The sequence below is a fragment of the Catharus ustulatus genome, chromosome 11, assembly GCF_009819885.2.
Source record: "Catharus ustulatus isolate bCatUst1 chromosome 11, bCatUst1.pri.v2, whole genome shotgun sequence".
Classification (NCBI taxonomy): domain Eukaryota; kingdom Metazoa; phylum Chordata; class Aves; order Passeriformes; family Turdidae; genus Catharus; species Catharus ustulatus.
In genome coordinates, this window is record NC_046231.1 from 12564765 (window position 1) to 12586969 (window position 22205).

The following is a 22205-nucleotide window of genomic DNA, read 5'->3' on the forward strand; positions in this document are numbered from 1 at the left end:
AATGACAGCATCACTGCCAATTCTTTCAGAAAAGAAGGATTTTGGCATTCAGTATAAATAATTAACTTACTACAACCTTCTGAGAGCATGCTGAAAATGATAGCCACCATGGTCTTCACTTGCCACACACCAAAGTCCTCCTCTGCTTCATCTGTGCCTAAGCCTAGATCTAAAAGGTGATTATAGAAAATAACAGAATTGCATAATCCTCTGTAAACAAGTCATAAGGCTTTCCTGATAGTAACACAGAACTAGTAATCAAATGTACTGGTCTTAGCAGGGACATGTGCTATTAGACATGTTACTCTGCTCATAAACTGGTTTATACTCACTTTAACTGACAACAGTTTGAAGACTATTGAGACTTACGTAATTTCAGTGTTAACAGTCCAAAAAAGAAAAAGCTGAACAAGTTCAAGGAACTTTAAACATAACTGAACTTTAGTCTCATTCAGATGGGCCACCATAATCCTTCTAATTTGATATTACTTGTAGGGTTTTGGTTTTGCTTTATTTTAAACTCAGTTCAGTCAGGATCATGCAAGATAATAGTTATCTTGCAAACAGCGGAAAGCTGGAGGCCAGCTGGTGCTGAAAAGACCCACTGGCAGTTCAGCTTTTCCTTTAAGATCAAGTACCAATGCAAGTGAGTTTTCTTCAGCAGATTTACTGGATATGGTTTAGAAATCAATTAGATTCACTTTGGGGGGAAAAAAAAAATCACAAGCAGAGCCACTCCCCCGACACACTTAAGTAGACATTCCGTTCACTTGAGTTTTTAAAACCTGGTTTTATTCTAGTTTTATTCTTCTAAACTCTGTTGCAATCACAGAGATAAAATTCAAGGAAGTTTAACTGATTGTGGTATACAAGCTGCAGCAAAAGGATACATTCTGCCATGCTCTTGATAGTCTGATCTTTCACGGCGGCTGAGCTAGGGTAGCAAGTGTGGAATTCTTTCCGCAGGTCATAAAAGGAATAGAAGCAGTCTGACAACAGGAAGTTCTACAAGAAAGGCAAAAATGTTTGTTTTGTACACACACCATCTCTTTAAATTTCAATTAATACTTTTGAACTGAATGAGGCACTCTCAAAAATCATGTAGTTCCACGTCACCAGCTTGTTGGTGATGGAGCAGCTTGGTTCCTTTGTAACACAGTTCAAATTCCATAACTCTACAGCACTGGAACTCTACATGAACAAAGTCAAATAGCCACTGGGAGTCAGACCCATGCAGAACAGGTGGAGAGGATGGCTGGGAAAAAAAAATGTTTTAAAATATCTAGGTTTTGCTGCTTAATTCCCAATTTAGACACTATTTTATCTTTTGTGGCTACACTGAAAAGCAGATTTGCACCAAACCATGATGACAAATTTTAAACAAATATTGACACAGAATACAAAATCTCTTTCAGCAACTTTCAGAAAAAAAACCCTACAACTGGCCAGCTCCTTCGATGTCAGCAGCTTTCATTCTTGTGGGGATCCTGCAGACCCTGCTAAGCCAGCAAACCCAAGAACCCCCACTTTGCACAAAGGCAAGGTTTTCCTCGCTTTGGGTGCTCTAAACCCTCCAGGAACTTGGAGTAGAAACTGCTGCTTCATGTGGGAGTAGCAAACAAGCTGCAGCTCTGCTTCCTGCTGAATAAATGCAGATAGGGAACCACTGCCAGGCCACACCACCCCCTGTGTGCTTACCCTTCACAGGACACTGGTTTAACACAAGCCTAAGCAAAGCAACAGTTCTCCATCACCTCTGCTGAGGGTTGATCTGCACCTCTGTTTCCACTTCATACACAGAACTCAAAGTACAGTAATTTCACGATTATAAGCCGCACCTGATTATAAGCTGCACATTACAATACAGAGTGTGATAAAAGGTATCTATTCTATCACCATCTGTTGAGGGTGGGGGCAGTGATCCTTATCTCAACGGCAGATATTCTGCTAATGGGCCATCCATTGAAACCAGGCAGGGCATTGTTCTTTATCTTTTCACACCCCATCCTTCCTCCAGCCAGTCATTTTCTGCTAATGGCCCATTGAGTCCCACTGTGGGACTGATAAAATTACTGCATCCCATTGGGAGCTGCTCCAGCCAGGGGGAAGAGCCCAACATTTCTTACCAAGATAAAAACAGAGGGTTTGGGACACTAAGGGAGCCCCTTTCTCCACTGGACTCCAGAGGAAAACCGGATTTCTCCACATCCCCACTGGAGCTTTAGAGGGAAACTGCACCTTGTACAGGAGCACTGCTCCAACTGAGCCACATCTGTCACTGCAGGAGGATGCAGCCACCATGGAATGGGACTGCTGCCAACACCCTGCCTGATGGGGTGTCAGGTTGTACTCTGACTTTGTCAGGGTTTGGGGTTTGTTTCTTTGTAGTACTGTATTTCTATTTTAATTTCCCTAGAAAAGAACTGTTATTCCTAATTCCCGTATCTTTGCCTGAAAACCCCTTGATTTCAATTTATAATAATTTGGAGGGAGGGAGTTTACATTCTCCATTTCAAAGAGAGGCTCCTGCCTTTCTCAGCAGACACCTGTCCTCCAAACTAAAACAGCAACTTTTTGTTCTTTGTCCATATATAAACCACACCTGATTATAAGCCACACTTTGGGTTCAGACCAAAATTTTAGTCAAAATGGTGCAGCTTATAATTGTGAAATTACTGTACTTGTATTGCTTCTGTCTCTATCCTGCTTTTTCCTAATTTTCCTCTTTCTTCTGCTCATCTGGGTAATGTGGCTGACTTTCAAGAGCAAGTGCCTAAAATAACTACTTAGCTACTCAGAGCTCAGTCAGGGAGGGAATCATCCTCAATAGCCTTGGGACACTCTAGTTCCCAGGGTGGAACTGTATCACTCCTCTCCCAGCGTTGCCTGTGTGCACCAGTTCTGATCTTGTACCTTCTTGGATGTTTCTGGGTGGAGAACTTGTCGAATGAGCAGCTGGCCATCACTGCAGAGTGTGTAAGAGCTCCTTCCAAGCACTTTCAAATCACTGGATACCAGCTGACTAAACTGGAAAATAAAGTGAGAAATTTCATTGTACTGGCTGAAAATTTCATGCGCTTGACATTATTTCAGCAATTTTTAAAAGGATATAAAGTAATTCAATATTTTGTAAAAGTTTTTGAAAAAACAGACATGGCTTTCTGATACAAGTAAGCAATTGTGGAATAAAGAACAAGAACACCCAGAATATAGTAAAATGACTAATTAGGAAGACAGGCAGAATTATGAGTTCCTGTGAAAAGTGACCATATTATACTGATAATGTACAAAATCTGCACTATAAGTTTTTAAATGTTTGAAAGAACTTTGAAGATAAATCACAATACTGATTTTGTAGTACCCTTTCTTCACCTATAGCACCTTTAACTTTGATTATGTCCTTAATAATTTTAACTTACAAAAAACCCCAAAGCCTACTCATCAGGATTTACTAATGTTTTAAAAGTAGTATACTAAGAAAAGCCAAACAACTTGTGATCTAATACCTTCAAAAGTGAAATTATAAGCAAGTCACATGCAAGCTAATAAAGTTTTTGGTAGAGATAAAGTGTTACTTTAGATTATGTATTTTATGCTATATAATACATAATAATATTAAATACTAGATTTTAAAAAATTATTTCCAGCTCTAGGATGGCTAACCCCCAGCAGATTAATTCCCACGAGGAAAGGGCTCCAGCTGTGTTATTCAACATTGTTTTCCATCCTTAGATAACAGTTTCCAGCCTTTTATTACTCTATACCAGTGTTAAATTCCTAGCTCCTAATAAGTCAACAAGCATATTGAAGTAGCTACATGTATCATACCAGTAAGCAGTAGCTTGTTAACTGACTTTCAAGGGGACAAATATAATTATTCTAATCTTCCCTCTTGATGCTACTCCCTCCCAGGAAGGCATCACCTCACAAACAAAGCAACAATTACAATCATGATGCAGTGGCCACCCACTGCTCTCAGAAACAGCTTATAACTCCAAAACAACCACCCCCAAAAGCAAATTACAAGTTGACTTGGGACTCAGACAATGTCTTTGTGCTGTCTTTTAAACAGTGCTTGAAGAGAAACGAGAGTTGGTTTGTTTTATCACAACACATGTGACACTTCCCATCATCACAGTCTCTGCTCAGGACAGATGATGTCCCGATGACCTGATCCCACAGCTACACAGAGCTCTCAGTGTGAGCAAGTGCTGCAGCCCCTGCAGCCCAAAGTAAGGCTCCACATGGGAAAAACTTATTGAACATGATTTAGAAGGAGCAGAGACATGATTACCCAGGCTTTATTTCAAAGTACCTGCTCAAAGCAATGCAGGCCCCTTTCTAAGCTTGGGCAGCTGAGCAGAGTTCCACTGCCATTTTGAGCTCAGAATCCTGTAGCAGTGGGTTCTACACATCAAAACAGGGAATGAGGGGAGAGGAGGGGCACTCAGTTCAGCACCTTGTGTTAAGGTGCTGCATTTACAGATGTATTTAAAGTTATAGATGTGAACAGATCTATAAAGTGAACTTATTTAATAGCAGAGAACATATTTGAAACTATAAGAAGGGTGAATATTGCCCCAAAACAAAAACCTTTGTAATGCAATTCTCTGCATGATACCAAACAACAAAAAGAACAAACACCACACACAGACAAAATAACTAACTAAAAATCAACCAAACCAAAATTGCAGATTCACAAAGCCTGTTTCCTCCCAATTGCTAGTGCAGGTTGTGTTCCTACCACAAGTTGAAATCTTGAAGAACCTGGGGCTTTAAAGCTAGTTATTGTTCAAAGATGATTTAAAGTCAGAAAATTGAGATCTGAGATTGATCAAAATACCTCAGCTGATGTGTAAACATCAGAAAAAGAAGAAAATCCCAGTGGACTCCAGAGGAACCACTTCAGAAAAGTAGTTCTGTACACAGCCACAGACCAACAACAAATATTCTCACCACAATAACACATGAGGAGGATTACCTTCTTACTAAATGGAGCAACTTATTAGTTTCTTTTATAACTAATGGGCCCAACAAAGACCAAATACTTATAAAAAGGGATTGGAAATGGTGATAGGAATCAGCCTCCAGAGGGTGCACAGGGATTCTTGCTGAAAGGAAGAGAGTCTTGCTGATGAACAGCAATAAAACACTCCCCACACCTTCAACTTTGTACCCTGTGTTACTGAAGATGCTCAAGAGCCAATACAGAGAGTGCAGTTAGGGAGCTATTTTGGTCAGATACAAGAAGAAATACAACCCACACAATCTGAAGAAAGCAGCAAATGTAGCAGCCTCCTGCTGTACACATAAAAGATAAGAATTGTAGATCAAGAAGACTTCATCAAGTTAAAAAATAAAAGGAGAAAAATGTTTGTACAAGGGAGGAAAGGCTCAGGTAAAATGGTGTAAGTCAAGTTAGTAAAAATCAAGACTGCTGCACTGAAATATTCACTTTTTTTCCAGGTGGTTTTCCCACACAACCTGCAGCTGAAAAGACAACACAGTTATTTTCAGGAGCTGGTACTGAGAAGATACGAGAGTAGTAAAATATTGCATAAGGACACTGATAAGCCCAGAATTCCAAGTGTACTAAGGTTTGAAGAACTCCCAAGGATCCACATTTGTTTTTATTTTTAGTGAGTGTATTTGCACTGAATATTTATTAAATGTCAGTGATAACATTCAACATTGCAAACTCCTTTCCAATGGGACAATAAACGTGTCAAAACAATTCTCTACTTTTCTTACCAGATGCCAGCAGCTTAAAGTGCCTTAGATAAACTGCCACAAGGTTGGCAGGCCTTGCTGGGATTTTATTTAGAAATTTCAATTTTAAAAACAGCCTGTTTCAAACTTTGGGGTGTACTGCTCTGGAAGAGGACAAAAAGACTGTGGGAAGAATAGTCAGGAGACCTAAGCAATCCTTCATTGTGCAAACCAGCTTAACTATGGCATGGGTTAACTGAGAGGAAGGGGTAGCAGAGTGAATGGGAAGATTCACCTGGGATCAGAACACAGGGCAAAACAGCCTCAGAGGAACAACAGATACTTGAGAACAGTCTGAAGAAGCTTCTTTCATCCACAGGAGATGTCCCCTAATTCTCAAAGGTTGAGTATGAAAGGCATAGCTCTGGACCAGCTCTTGCTGTATAAATTACACTGGACCCTCAAGTTTTTCAGGCAATAGATATACCTAACACAAGTGTCAAACCTTTAAAGTACTAAGGCAGATGTCTTTAAAACCACATTGTCTAGCACAAGCCACATCAGTTAAGCAATTCAGCATTGCCCAGGAAAAGCCATCTTCAGCCTCCTTTCTTGCACCACAGGTTTCAGGCAGCATTTCAAAAGACAGCCTTGAACCAGCATCCACCCAAATGCAGCAAGCTAAGGACAAGTTAGGACCAGCACGGGATTGACGTTACGTTTCTCTGTCTCACATGTTGAACAACCCGTCCACAACTCTGTCATTTCATAAATTCCATCCCCATCTCCTTCACTAATAAAAACCATCCCAGCTATTTACCTGCTGTCACTCATGCTGCCCTCCAAGCACGCCCCCACTTCAGCAAAGCTGCCCCACCTGAGCGCTGCCCCCACCGAGCTCACACACCCTGTCTGCCCTGCTCATCTGCTCCTTTCACAGCAGTTACAGCTAATTACCTGTTTGCAGCTTGCAACCAGCTCTCATTTCAACTGCAAGAACCAGTCCGTTGGCATCACCCTCCACCTTTATTGCTTATTCCACCAGTTCAGTCTCTCCAGCAAAGCTCTGATGAGTCATTCCATATTTAAAGGAATATGTTCAATAATTCCACACCAAGATTAAAAACTGAGCAGAGAGAAGAGGAAGAATCAAACAAGCTGCTCTGTATATTTGCCTCTGTGAAACCTAAAACAGTTCTTGGAGAAAAGGTGGTGAGAGGGAAGGACAGACTTTGAACACCAGTTTGAAAAACTGGCTGAACAGGATTTTGGTCATGTAGCTGAGAGTACAAAGAGATTGAAGAGACATGTTTTGCCAGCAGCAAAGCTGGATGAAAGCCAGCACAAGCTGCTGTGTTTTTTGTAGATGAATCCCAAGGGACTAAAATAACAACCCTCTTCATGTTGCCTTAAATATAGCTGAACTAAGATGTGGATCTTAGAGAAACAAGAAGATTCTTCATTAAGCTTTTTCTACAGTTACGATGCACGAAACACTAAAATAAACATCTGTCTGTTTGGACATTCTCATTTCCCTTACTAAAAATAGCTCTCATCCTTGAGAAAGGCCACTGCATCTGTGCTGTATCTGTGCCTGGCATGGTAATGAAATACTGAGAGAATTCAGTCACAGAATGCACCCATGCTGTCAAACAGAGCCATTCCTAAAACACCACAGCACTCTGGGGGATTCTCTCTTTAAATCCCCTCTGAGAAATAACAGAAAATTCAGCTGCCTCTTCTGCATCAGATTTCCAACAGCTTTTAGCAAGTCTTTAAAACTGGATCCTTTCCTTTAGTCATGCACAGAATTTCTCTGTTTTGCTTCTTTTGGCTCTGCTGACCTATCACAGCTAAGACAAGACAAAATCATTCACAGAGCTTCAGAATTAAAGCCATCCTTGCAGTTAAAACTGGTCTGGAATGCCATGCTAAAGTAGAACAAAAATCCAGAAAACAGCTTAGCTTGTATTCCACACTTAAGCTAAATTGGAATCTATTTTCAAGAAGAAAGACAAGTTATACTTATCAATATTCTTTGCACAAAGAATGGTCCTCACAGTGTAGGGATCTGGTTTCAAATCAGTAGTATCAACAGGATGTTACTAAATTGCCCAGAGTTTACAATTTGGTGATTGCAGATAAATACATGGTCTACTTTCTGCCTGATCAGCATATCAAGGAGTGCTCATTTTGTCATCCATGCCACCTTTAGACTTAGGAGGGTGACCAGATCATATCTGGTCCAGTAAAAACTGGAGTTGTGAGACAGAGAGATGATAATTGATTTGTCTCAAAGCCTGTCGAAAGACTTTGAGCAGGCTTAGCATCCTAGATCAGTGTTCTGCAAAAAAAAAAAAAACAAAAAAAAAACCAAGCAAAAAACAACAAACAAAAGCTGCCAAAATAAACAAAACCCCACACACAAACTCTTTCAGGAATGATAGCTTTTTGCCATTATTAAAAAGAAAACTTTCAGGAATAACTTAGAAGAAAAGTTATTTTGGTTCACTTAGGCCCTACATTCTGATATACTCCCTTGAGCTTAAAAACCCCTCATATTACTAACATGAAACTGTTCTAGAGAAAGTGAAAATAAGACTCCACATAAGATCTGTAAAGTACTCTGAGATGAAAAAAGTTTTGTCTGAGGCACATAAATATGCACTGCTTACATCTCCTTTGCGCAAACCTATGACTAAAGCCACACTGTTTATAACCATGGATGTTTTCCAGTCTAACTTGTATTTCAAAAAAATCATCATCACTTATTAGACATTACTGCAATTCACAGCATTAGAACTTTAGACTCTCTTTCAGGCCTTTGGTGTGAGTCATTCTTTGCTTGTAGCACTGAGCATATAACAATGATCAGTCTACTTTCAGCTAACAGCAGCATGGGAAACAAAGGATAATCTTCAAAAAGGTTTCACTGGAGATTTTCTATTCCCAGTTCTGTTTCAACAGGCAAAAGGTACTGCAGTTGTTGCCTCAAAGCCTGATTTTATGCTAAGTCCTCTACAGTTTATTCCAGAGAACACCCAAACCCAGTTTTACAGCTGCAGGTGCGGTTCCTGAAAGATCTCCAGCAGCTGAACAATGAAAGAGGCTGCTGAGAGAAGTTGCAGATTCTTCATCGTTGAAGATACTAAAGACCCAAGTGGCCATGGGCTTTGGCAGCCTGCTCAAGTGCCCCTGCCGTCAGGACTTGGGCTGGACAACATCTACAGGTGCCTTCCAGCCTCGGCTGTTGTGTGACTCCCTCCACTTTGGACTCTGTTTTGCCCACTCTGCAGCTCCACCAAAGGTCGGGACACCAACACCACCACAGTGTGTACCTGAGGGGCTGGGTGCTTGGGAAAGGACATTTTCCAGGATGGAAAGTGAAGGACATCAAGAGTTAAGATGTAGCCAAATTTCATTAACAGAACCTGTCTACCACTAAAACAGAAGCAAGATTGGAGCACCACTGAAAAACAACATCCAACAATCCTGAAGTCTGCCTGAGGACTTAAAAGGTATAACACAGCATGAGAAAACTCAGGGTAACAAGCCTTGGCTTTGGCATACAACAAACCATGACATGTCAGCCTAGGGAAATATTTCACTTGGACTTTGTGCCTCAGTTCCTACACCCATGAGGGTTTCACATATATTTACAATACTCTCCATGGGCAGTTTTCTGCTCCTTCACTCTTCCAACCTTGGTGATAATGTCAACCTTATCCATGCAATGGAGGAATTTAAAGCATGTCAGTACTACTGGGAGGTGCACAGACTGCATTTCAGCACTATTTACAAGTATGATAACCCTTTATTGTGCTGGGTAACTTTTTAAACAGAGAATCCTATAGTAAGCCCTTGCCTTTGTTCATCTGTTAACTGATATTCCACATGGCTGATAATGGACACATAGCGACCTTGTACTAAAATTGCTGTATGGAAAAAAAAGAAAAAAGTGTAAGCCCCAGTGTAGCCACAAGCTATGAATAACTTCGTTTCCCCTTCCAGCTAAACAGGGGGGAAAAAAATGGTATTTAGATACCATTCAGACAAACATGAAAAAGAAATTGCCCCTTGGTTATACTTCTTCGCAGGGCAAACATGCAGGACAGAGGCAGTCCATTCACTATAAATATTCAAAAATAATATTGCCAGTTGATTTCTCCTATTAGGAGGAAGTCAATTATTTGCTCTACTGAACACTAATGCCTGAGATTATTTAGTGACTGCAGACTAGCTTGGACAAAAGCATGGGGTTCATTTCCAGCTTGCCAGAGAATCTAATCTTGCTCAATATGACTGGTCAAGTTACATACCATCTTATGCCTCTTGATGGCCCAGAAACTGCATCAATATCAGAATGAGGAGTCAGTCACAAAGGCCACCATAAATGTGCTCAAGAGAGACATTATGTAGTAGCCAAAAGCAGTTAGAGTCCAGATCCATCTTTGGAATTTGCAAGTGTAAGAGCAAGTTTGCCCTACTGAGACTCGAGGAGAGGCAGGATGGGGCACTGAGCTTCCAGCACTGCAGACTGCATTCTCCTCAAGTACCTGGTGCTGCTTCTTACCACCTTAGTCTGCTGTCACTTTGCCTTCTTTCCTGAGGTCCAGAGCAGGTGCTGCACATCCTGCTGCTTTAGCTGTTCCAAAGCCATTTCCTCCACATCAGCTGCTTATACAGACTCCTGTTGCTGCCTCTCTCACTGAAAGAAATTAATTCTTTTCCACTCATACCATGAGCCAAAGGTGACAACAGTCTCAGCTATCCTAGGCTTGGGGTTCTGCCATGAAATTCCAATCACAGATCTTCAAAAGAAGGAGTAGTTCAACAACGCAGAATTATGTTTTTAAATGTATTTATGATAGTCACTTTTATTTTTTCACTTTGTTGGGAAGCTGAAGTTACAGGAAATAATATCACCTTGCTCTCCTCCTTGCTGCCATCTCACAGGTCACCACAAGTCTCTCAACAGAGAAAGGCCTACAGACACTTCTTATAATTATTTCAAGAATCTAAGTGGGAAAATGGAAGGTATTCTTCAAGTTTATTGCATCCTTCCACTCTATAAAATAGAGCAAATTCCTTTAAAATTCATTATACTCCTTCAGAATTAATAGAGGGACTGGCAACTGTAAACTTAGCTGGTGAGAGTAGCCTACAGCTAATTCCCTGCATAAAAATAAGTTTGCTTAGCGTTGTTCAGCAACAGGTAGAACATGAAATACAGAAACAGAGCAACAATTGTCATGGTTTGTCTGTGCAGTGACAGTCTGTGGAGCATAGAAAACAGACCATTGTGACTCAAGGCTGTGATAAACTGTCTCAAAGATGAAACTTCCACATTATTTCTTTCTGTGGTTCACTTTAATTGGGGTTGGGTCTCTGTGCCACAAAGTAAACATTAGCTAACTAAATGCTTTAATTCTTCTGAGGAAAGAATGCAAACATCTAACCTTCTGTCATGACAAAGATCTGTCCAAGCCACGCCACTTGAGCATTTTATGACCATTTTTGATTAATTATTTCTTAGATGGAAGTTTGCAACACCAGATTATTTGCATGCTTTCCAGCTATGGTATCTACAGCATCTAATTCAGGTAATGCATTAAGCATAAAAGGCAAGAGCATGGCTCAGGCCATCTGAATGTCACAGCAGTCAGGTCACAGGCTTTTATCTTCAAAAGCACAACCTGTTTTAATAAGAGAGTGTTGAAATATGCAGAGTACTCCACAAATAAGCTACTTGAAGTTAGCCTTGTGTAAGATAAAGCACCCCAGTCCAGCAACATAAGAATTTCAGACTTTGTGGACTTACTTCACTACTACGTTATGTGTCAGGAAACTGCTAAATAAAGAAACACTTACTGAGATAAACTACATTTTCACTTTAAATTAATGTGTGAAAGAGGCCATAGCTATCAAAATTAACAAAATAATGCAAAAATAGGCATATCTTGCAAAATACTTTATCATTTGTCAGCAAAGATTATTCATAAGTCTGATTTTAAGCAAAAAGAAAATTCTGAATACTACTAATAAAAAAAAAATTCCCTACTCTGTCAACCTTTTACCTACATTTCAAGCAGGTTTACAACGGTGCCTCACACTCCTCACAGGCTGCTATCAGCTCAACTCACAGAGCAAGTCATTACAGCCTGAAAGACAAGGTTGAACATACTTTCTAAACTCTAGGTTTTAATTAATGCCATGACTGCAACATTTCCTAAAGTCTTGATATAAGCACAAGCTCTCTCTCAGTGTTCTATACCTCCCCCACTCCCACTCACCTCTGTTTCAAGGACAAACTTTCATTAGCAATGTGATCTTTAGCACTGGCTCTATTGACTGTAATGCTTGGTACTGCTCTATTTACTCAACACTACCTCATTGTTTGTAGTGCAAGCTTAACCAGTTGTAGGAGAATAGCCAATGCCTGCAAAATTAAAGCATTTTTTTTCTAGTAGGTTGTTTCTCAAGTTGTTTTTGTAGTAATATGCAGGGAAAGTAAAAAGATGAGGCAACACCAAAAGAATGAAGCGACACTTATTATCCACAACCCAGTTTCCTGCAGGATTTTCTCATACTCTCTATTTTCTCTGTCTCTCCATTAAACTTACACCCTAAGAATATCATAAGTATGGACTTTCCTGAATAACAACCTTGATATCTATGAAATATCTTTGCTTATGTAGGAATCCAAGTGATTCTTGATCAAACCCTTACAAATATCAGCAAAAAAAAAGTAAAACTTGATTAAATTGACACTACCTGGTTTTGTAAGTGGGGGGAGTGTTCCCTTTCTTGTACAAACATGCTTTCACAAATACATAAAAGACAAGTAGAATTAGATCCCTAAATCTGTTTGCCTTCAATCTTTCAAACTTTCAAGTCACAGATTAGGGAAGCACCAAGAACTGGTTGTGACTCATAAGGAAAAATGAGAGTAAGAAATTAGAGATATGATTTTTGCAGTTCACAACTGAGTAAGATCAAAATTGGCCTCCCAAGGGACTCAGACCTGCCCAACAGAGAGCAAGGACATTAATGGTTACACTGTTTGGATATTGCTTCCTCTTACAGAACTACATCCTGTCTTTCAGGTAAATTACTATTTCCAAAGTAAGTTCCTTGTGACTGAAAAGACTTGGCACGAGTTTGTCTGAATGTGAAGGAAGTCACAACTTCTTGTGATCAAATCCTAGCATCTAAGACTTACAGAGAAAGGGTGCTAATTTATATTTTCTTTTGTTTCTTTAAGCATACCCACAAGAACAGCAGTTTCCTTGTGCACTTCATATCTACAGGGAGCTTTTTTACATGCTCTAAAATAAACTGCAGTCCATCCTGTGTAAGTTTTATTCTTTTGTAAGAAATAACATGGAGACACTCAAGTTATCAATCCAGCAAACTGCAAAACTCCATCACAGTCATTCTTGTGACCAACAATGCATTTCTAACTATGTATCTCTCACAGTCCTCCTCCATCCAATGGTGTTTGATCCAAGAGGATTGGCGTAATACAATGTCTTCTGTATTTCTCAAAGCTAACTTAAATCAACTTTCAGCTACAATAAGGTCTAGTTACACAACAAAACTTCTACAGGGGTTTTTTCACTTTTATTTTTCAAATTGCTATAGTTCTACTTTCCATTTAATGCAATTCAGTGCAACAGACTTGCTTATCAGGGAAGTAAGGATCTTTACAGGAGCTGCAGCAGAATTAATGTCACACACTGCCCATGTCACACAGCTCATTGTAATGTTAAAGCACATGTTACATTTCTCTAGAACTAAAGCCAGAGAATGGAAACCCCACTAACTAAGTTTTGATTTGAGTTCAATAAAAATGATAACACAATTCAGAGACTGTTCTAGATCTCTAGTAACAAAATCTTTTATTTTAAGCTAACAGGTGTCCAAAATCATCACAGCAGCCTAGTTTTTGCAAAAAGGAATACAACTGTTTCTTAACCTTAAGTTTCTAACCAATATCTTAATGTTAATAAAATATTAATTTCTCAATCTTTTTTGCCACACTCTGCCCACAGCAGTTCTACAAAGAAAGACAGCAGGAGGAAAGAGAAACTAAAATATTTTGAAACTGAAATTTTGGGGAAATAGGAGAGATGGTTTTAGTTGTTTTGTTTTGTCACTCATCAAAAGGGGTGATCACTTCAAGTTCACTTCCCATTATCTTTTGCTTAATATTTATCCCATAACTCACATCTACCTTCACAGCACGTGGATTTAATGAATGAGGGACAAATAAGCAAAGCAGCTGTTTGTGAACAAAGCAAGAACAGAGGCTATTGTATAGAAGTGCACTGGAGCAAATTGTGAAGAGTTTAAAGAATATCATAGATTCATCAGAGCTAAGCACTGAAACATGGTTTGCAGAACAAACATGACTTCTGAGTCAAGACTGTCTTGAAACACATGTCAAGGTGTCTTTCAGAGCATCAATATCTCCATCCTTTTGTTGGAATAAGGTTGTAACTAACAGAAAACAACATGGTATGTCTGCAGGGAAGAAAAAAGCTTTTCCAGAGCAGATAGGAGATGGCAAAGACATTAATGTAAGGGAGAATTACTGTGGATGTTTCTAATTAAGAGACACAAAATTTCCACTTTTAACCACAGAAATTATAAAACGAGACAGGGTTGACATTATGTTGCTAAAAAATAATCTTTAATCAGCATTTTTAGTTCTGGCCACAACATTGCTTTGCTAGCAGTATCAATTCTAGCATCTGTGATCAGTCTGAAACCCAACTGCTCAGCAAAGAAGTGCTGCAACAGGTTGACAGAGACATTGCCCTCATTTGGCAGCACTCAGTTGCCCAAGAACTTCATATGTAACTTAGGAGTGTTGGTTTATGGAAAAAAGGAAAAAAATCAAGTAAACCAACATACAGACTGAGGAAGTGTGCGACCCTTTGAAAGTGCTACCAGAGGAAGAGAGAAACAGCACAGGCTTGCAGACAATGCAGAGTATTCACACACAGTTTTCTAAGCTGCCTGCATGTTAACAGCAAGAACAGGTAGAAGCAGTGCACACATAATTACTGTCCAAACAGCAGAATACAAATCACAGAATCATTTAGGTTGGAAAAGATCTTCAAGATCATCAAGTCCTACCATTAACCCAAGTGCCAAGTTGACCACTAAACCATGTCGCTAAATGCCACATCTACGTGTTAAAATCCTTTATGCTTCATTTATCCCTCAGTCACTTTTGAAAACCCTGACAATAATTCATTAACGCATTTCCAGTGATTTTTTCAGTAGCTACTTAGAGCAAGTTAGAGGAAAGTTCAAAGTCTCTGAGGATCATGAAATCCAGCAATCTTTGTATTGAAATACTTCTACCCTCTGTTTTGCTGTCTTTCAATTACTTTTAAAAAACCCTGCAAGAACAATTTCAAGAGAAATTCAAGTATTCAGAGATAATATTATAGCTGTGGAAACATCCAAATGTATTGGTGACACACTTTTCAAACAAGGAACAATGTCACTCCCTGTGAAGACAGGTACCTCAAGCTATTCTGGGAGGTCATAGTAAAGTTTATTTGTCCATATATGCTAATCCCAAATTTGGAAATTAATTGTTAGTGTTCAACTCCACCAGAAAAATTACAACGTCTGCTATCATAGAGAAGTCTACTCATACCCATCCTCAAACCACTGGGCCAAATTATCCACTTGTCTTGAATATTGGCACTTCCAGTTTTAAGAGAAGACAGCCCAGCTTGCTGAGGGTACCACACTTTTATGCCTATAAGGACAAGAATAAGCAGCTTTAGACAAATTCCTTCATCTAATTCTCTGCTCATTCTGAAGTGCAATGTACCTAAATACAGGAACAAAGCAAAGGAACCTTTCTATTTCCTACAGGGAATACTTGAGGACCTCAGACAAAAGTATTGCAGTCTTTAGAGAAGGTGAGGTCACTGCTTTTCCACACAAGCTAACAGAACATAAGTACTGCCAATGACAAATGGATTCACATGATCTACACATGTACATTTCTGTGTACATACATATTCAATATACATAACAGAGGAACTATTTATGCTACCAAGTCTTTCTGGGCTTTTTGAGGGAACAGATTTGAGTGTTTCAATAATAATGCAATAAGTTACAGAGTTGGGTAGCACTGAGGATTTGTGAAAGGAAAAACAGTTTATCTATGCCATCAACAACAGAACTGCAACTAAGATTTTCAAAAAAGAGTTAACCATAACTAAAAAAATAAAAATCCACACTGTAACATCCTACAGCTACAGAAAGCATTAACATAAATTCCCCACAGTAAATACTGATGATATTTCAATAGTAAGTATGCAAAATAATTTAACCAACCCTGATCTACATTTATCAATGAAAACAGGGAGCTATTGGATGTTAATAAAAGTGAAAACTCTACATCAGGCTACCTGCACACAGGCCACTCAGCCCTCCTGTAAGAGCAGGAACCCATCACCTAACTGTCCTGACAACCTTGTGTCTATCAGGAAATCCTCATCACTCACTGCTGATGCCAAACCAAGAACACAGTTTCACATAAACTGCTCAGTGCCCTACCTGTCTGAAAGTGTTACCCTCCTTTCACCCACACCTTAGTGCTATAGCTGCCCTCAGGAAAACTTCCCAATCTGCCACACATCAGACAGAACCACTCCAAACCAGAACTGCCTTCAGCTCAGAGCAGTGCCCTGCTGCAGTTCACTTTGCAAAGACTCTGGCAGGATGCAGGTGAGGGAGGGCCATGCAACACTGCCTGAGTGAAAGGTGCCACTGCAGTGTTCATACTGAGCAGCTTGAGCACACAGTGCAGGGGCAGGAACAGCTTAGGCTGGTATCGCCATCAGACGTGTTGGATCATGAAAACACAACCAAAGGGTGTAGTTTCACAGGACGTGAGCTTGGACAGCAAAGCAGTTTAAAGTTCCCACCCCACCTGCTCATTTCAGTGATCCTGTTTACAGCACAGCTCCACAAAGGGTTTTACTGACACAACAAAAAGATGGCAAAGTCTGGCGTAGGGCAGGGGAGAAGCTGGCTTCACTGCTGAAGCCAAATCTTGTGAAACAGCACCCTAAGTATTTGTTGTGGAAAGAACAGCCTGTCTAGCGACACTTGCCAAAGGTTTGCCAAACACCTGCTCCAAACCCTCAGAACTCAGACCAGCAAATACTCCAAACACTGTTAGAAGCTCTGTTGAGGTGATGCAGTCACAAAATAATCTGAAGTTGGAAGACCAACAACAAGACTCAAAAAAAAAAGTCATCCCGTATTTTCAGACATTTTCTGCAGTTTGGAGACTGAGAGGTGTATCAAAAATAAATTCAAAAAATCATTTATCCAAAATGAAGGTGTGACAGCTGGCAAGGGAGCCTTTCAGTTAGCACATTGGGAAGAAGCTGCAGAACAAGTTTCTCTTAAAAAAAGGGTTGTAACCGGTTTATCAGGTTAGAGGAATTCACCAGTTCTTCCACCTCTCCCCCCATCCCATTTGTTTCCAAATGCTCATTTAACCAGCTTGTTTCTTGCTGAATTTGCTGAAAATAAATTGCACCTGCAGCTCAGCTGGATGATCAATAGGCACCCAAATATGTTTGAGGGAAGTGGCAATTTGCTATCAGCTGACAAAGTGGCAACCACTCAGTATTTTGAAGTTGAGCATTATTTAGGGGAGTGTGAGTATTTAGGGGCAAAGGCCCAGCTTTCTTTCTCTGAGAATATGAATCAAAATATTCACTGATGTATTTGATTCCATATATTCAATCAGTAAGACTAGGAGAGACTTTTAAACAAATTTTTAATATTTAAATGTCCATCCATAGATTAAAATTGAATGTTTTCAGTAGGTCCAAAAGCAAAGCCAGGTCCCACATGAGACTGTCTCCCTTTTTATGTATATCGTTCAAAGAAAGATGGTAATTACAGCTAAATACTGCAGACAGTTCTCCAAAATTATTAGCTCTTCTTAGACTTATCCTTTGTCAGGAAGACATGCAAATATTTCCTTGCAAAAGGAAAGTAACATGTCTTAAGGCAAGTCATGCTGATTCAGCCAGGTTTTCTGTATGGGAGGGATTAAGTAATCCACAACACTTTCAACTTTGTATGGGATTTTTAACTTAGAACCCCTGTGGCAACAATCTGAGAAGCACATGAGGATGTCAGCTTTTTGATGACAGAGTAATGGGGCTGAGAGAAAGGCAAAGTTCATTTTGGTTTTGCTCTTTAAAAGCAAGGTTCCATTCCTGCAAGGTTTCAGAGAGCAACCTGAGAATAATTGCTCTCCCTTAAAAGCTTGCAAAGTGGGAAACTATAAAGCTACAGCAGTTAACTAGAAAAATATAAATAACATGCTAAATAAGCCAGTCCTGTGATTTGAGGATCTGAACAATGAAACCTGGCAAGAATGCCCCAGTCATGCAGGAAGAAAACTATTCCCCTTGGTAAGGAGTGTACCTGATGCATGTTTAGAGGCTTAGATCACAGGCTCAAGACAGTTCCAAATACACACTTGAACAAGAGATCTCCCACTTACTTTGTTAAATAAAAATGCTCACAGTTTTCTACTCGGCAGCATTCTGCAGCATCTCAGCAGCTGTGAGTTCCCCATTACTGCTCTCACATCAGAGGTAAGTTATTGATGTCATTTGGAACTAAATGCATCAAACAAGGTGCTCCCAAAGGACACACATTTTGTAACTTCAGGTAGCTATTTCCCTGACATTTGTACATACTCCTCTATCACAAAGGAAAGCTATCACAACATTGCACACCACCTATGAGAAAACATGGATGGATCCCATAACTGCAGGAGCACCCATGGAATCAAATGTTTGTTACCCTGGACAAGTACAGTGTTAAGAACATTGCAACAAAACAGAGCATGTGCTGCAGCAAACAGCTTGGTTATTTGAGAGCACTGTACTTCAGAACCTTATCTTCTAAAATTACAACAACCAAAACTTATTGATAAAGAACCCTATTTCAGAATATTTCTTAAGAAACCCAAGCAGTAAGCTGTGCAAGATAGAACATTTTAAGAATATGAAATGAAATTGAAATGATGCATCATTTGATGAAGTGCATGGTTAAAAGCAGGGTAAAGACTTGACCACTGATTACAGGCCTTTGGTAGATTCCATCATTGCTGGAAAGTGAACTACACAGCAATAGAAGGAGACTTTCTGTGGTCAGGGAAATAACTCCAGACCCACAGAAGCTGATCTACTGTTTACCAGCTACAAATCACTGATTCAGAACCACAGAATGTTTGAAGTTGAAAGAAGCCTCTGAAGCATGGATAAAAGTTACAATGGATTTGTGCTCAGTGATTCTCACTTCCCTCTAGGTGTAGAGACTGGCAACCCAAGGCAAAAAACCTGAAGCAGGCACCAAAACTTTCATTTACATGATTGAGATACGTGCTAAGGTGAGCAATTTTCAGCTGCATCATCAATTTTCTACCACAATCCTGGCAGGGTGTGGAAAGCTAATTTCACATACTCTATAAAATTATCTCAAATCAAGGTACAAGTCTACTTCCTTTTCCTCCTCGTTTTCAAATAACCACTTCAACTACCTGTTGCTTTTGCTAATCAAAATGCTTAACTGAGAAAGAAAAAAAAAAACCCTTTATGCGTTGTCACCTGACTCATCCTTAAAATATATGATGCAATTAAAATATCCCATGGACTTGGCTTCAAAAATGCAGAAAAGGATCTACTATTAAAGAATATGGAGTTTTGCTTTTTGCCACCAGTGTAAGTGGGAAGTTGATTTAATTTTCTCCTAATTCCCACAGGAGTCAGGACACAGAGAGGAAGGGTTTAGAAGAGTTTAGGTAAGGTGTGTTCCAGAAGACTTATGATGGAACTGGCCACATCACAACTGGAATCCAACAATTAACAGCAAAATCATTATTTAGTTGCACAGATATGCAAACAAAAAGGAAAAAAAATTGTTGTTTTCCAAGAGTCTCTACCCACCTACACACAAAGGTAGTATTTCCTTTTATTTGCTAAAGCAGACCCACCTACAGTGCAATTTACAGCAATAAGATACAATCTCTCATAAAGTATTGAGGATAATTAAAGTGTGTCTGTTATAAAGGTAAACAGAGTGTACTAGGCTAAGCTGTTCCAGATGTCTTTACTGCAAGATCTGGGACAAGATCAAACCTGCAGCTGCACATTTTCTCAGGGGTTATAATAAAGCTTTAAAAAAAAAAAAAAAAAGAAAGAAAGAAAATCACCTCTTGGTCCAGCAAAACAAAAGTAAATAGAACAAATACCACTGCAGTCAATGCTGACAGATATTAAGCTGCACAGAAATTACATGTTCAAAGAAACTCCAGAGTGTAGTGTTAACCATGCAGTATCAAAGAGGGTTAGGACCAAGTCTGCCAAGTTATCTGTGTCACCAGAAGTTACAGCAACATGAACCTGTTCTACTGCCTAAGCAAGTTTCTTGCTGAAACACACCTACGAATGATTCAGCCAAGGTGTGGAAAGCCAGCTTTATATGTTACACAAAAATGCACTATTGTATTTTTCCATTCAAGCACATTTTGTGCTTAGAAATGACAGTCAAAGCAAGTAAACTTTTGGGAACTGCATTATGTATACACTATTTGCACTAAATTTTTTGAAGTAACTTAAATCCTCTTGAGCTGTAAGTACCATACAAATTTTAGATTTACTGTCTCAGTGTGAAAGTAAATGAGCCAAAGAACAAAGCTACAGAAATCAGAAAAAAAATCAAACCAAATCACTTTATAATCCAGGCTCATCTGGAGAAGAGTAATACACAACAAGCATATCTGATGTCCCATGAAAGGTTTTGAAGATTTTTGCTGATTTTAAGAATAAAAAACTAGGAAAAGTTTTTTAATACAGATTAGAGCAGTGAGCCTCTAGATTAGAATGTATCTTGTGAAGTCTGAAAGTTTGATTAGCACTGCTTTATTAAGCAGTACTCTTACTGGCCTACTCTTTTTAGGCTTAAGAGAAACTTGAAATAAAAGTAGACCCACCAAAACAATCAGATCTTCCAAGGACTAATAGCATCAGCTCAAATACTCTGGTATCATGCACAACTGTTTCAGAATGATGGAGCTCTCATTTCACATGGTTCAGGTCTCTTTTGGGGTTAAGTTATAAACAAACATGAAAACTTCTTAGTGATTTCAAAGTGAAAGACAAAACTGAAGTCTATTTCCTTTTTCAAATCCATGGACTCTCATTCACAGACTTCACCCTGAGGAGCCCCTGCTCCCAAAAGCAGCGCCTCACCTGTTGAAGAACCCGGTCCAGAGGTTCAGCTTTGCCCAGTCCCTCTGGTGTTAAGCCACTGACTTCGCGACACTGGTCACTTAAGTCCAAGTTGTCTGCTTTCACCAGGGATTTGTGTAGTGTCCCTACCTAAAAACATTGAAGAAATTACGGACGAAAGTGAGGAACAATCGAACTAGTTGTGTACAGCAATGTGTTGAGACTGCAGAACAATCAGAAAGGTGCAGTTTGACCTCCCGACAAACCCCAGAGAAAAGGCATTTGCTGTTTCACAAATGGGAACCTGTGGCCGCGCGTTCTCCCGCTCCCACCCGCAGAGCCGCGCTCGGCTCCGAGCATCCAGCCCGTTCTCATGGCAGCCCTTCTCCGACTTTTGGGAGTCGTTCAGTGCAAAGGGAAGATCACTTCATATTCAGGGTTTCATGAATCCACGAATGAAATAGATAGCCCTGTTTGTTTTATCAAAGCCCTCAATCTCTAGGGCGTTATTTATGATAGGGCTTTTGGGGAGGAAAATACTAGAGTTTAGGTTGGCCTAAAAAATTAAGAGAAGTCAATATTCTTTTAAAGGTTATCCAAACATTGGCTAAACAAACAAAAAGCAGGCCCAAAGGGTCCAACGGTGACCGTGAGCCGGCTCCCAGCGCAGCGAGCACGCTCGGAGCCACCCGGGGCAGCTTTTTGTTTAAAAGCTTCAAAAGCCCGCAGACATCCTCGAAGCCGCACATGATTTAAGGCGGACGGGGCAGTGGGGTGTGGAAGGGGCTTTAAAAAAAGTTCCTTCTTCCTACAAGACGGAACAAAAAGGAGCTTCCCGAGGCAGCGGCCTGGGCAGGGAATGACCCCCGGGGCATGGACTGAGCCCCGGGCAGGGAGGCAGGGAATGAGCCCCGGGCAGGGAATGCCCCTAGGCACGGACTGAGCCCCCGGGGACAGGGACTGACCCCCGGGGCAGGGAATAACCCCCGGCACAGCCCCCTCCCGGTCCATTTGTACGATGAGCAGGCGGCTCCGGGCAGGGAGAGCGGCCGGCTGTGCCCGCTCGCCCCGCGCCGCCAACGCGCCCTCGCCCCGCAGATGGAAGCCGTACCTTCTTGCTGTGTAGATCCACAACTTGCCACACCAAGAGAATTAGTTCCCTCTCATCCGAACCCAGTTTAGCCCCATATGCACCAG

At 40.3% G+C, this 22205-nt stretch overlaps 1 protein-coding gene across 1 annotated transcript in view; it reads right to left on the reverse strand.

Moving 5' to 3' along the window:
• ESRP2 (epithelial splicing regulatory protein 2) overlaps positions 1-21757 on the reverse strand; it is a 42533-nt gene extending 20776 nt beyond the window's left edge. The window contains exons 1-5 of the mRNA XM_033069956.1: positions 21626-21757; positions 21030-21158; positions 2914-3027; positions 891-1005; positions 77-169 (exon numbers count right to left, since the gene is read on the reverse strand). Coding sequence (XP_032925847.1) covers positions 77-169; positions 891-1005; positions 2914-3027; positions 21030-21158; positions 21626-21757 — 583 coding nt within the window. The remainder of the gene's footprint in view (positions 1-76; positions 170-890; positions 1006-2913; positions 3028-21029; positions 21159-21625) is intronic.
• Between the last annotated feature and the right edge of the window lie 448 nt (positions 21758-22205).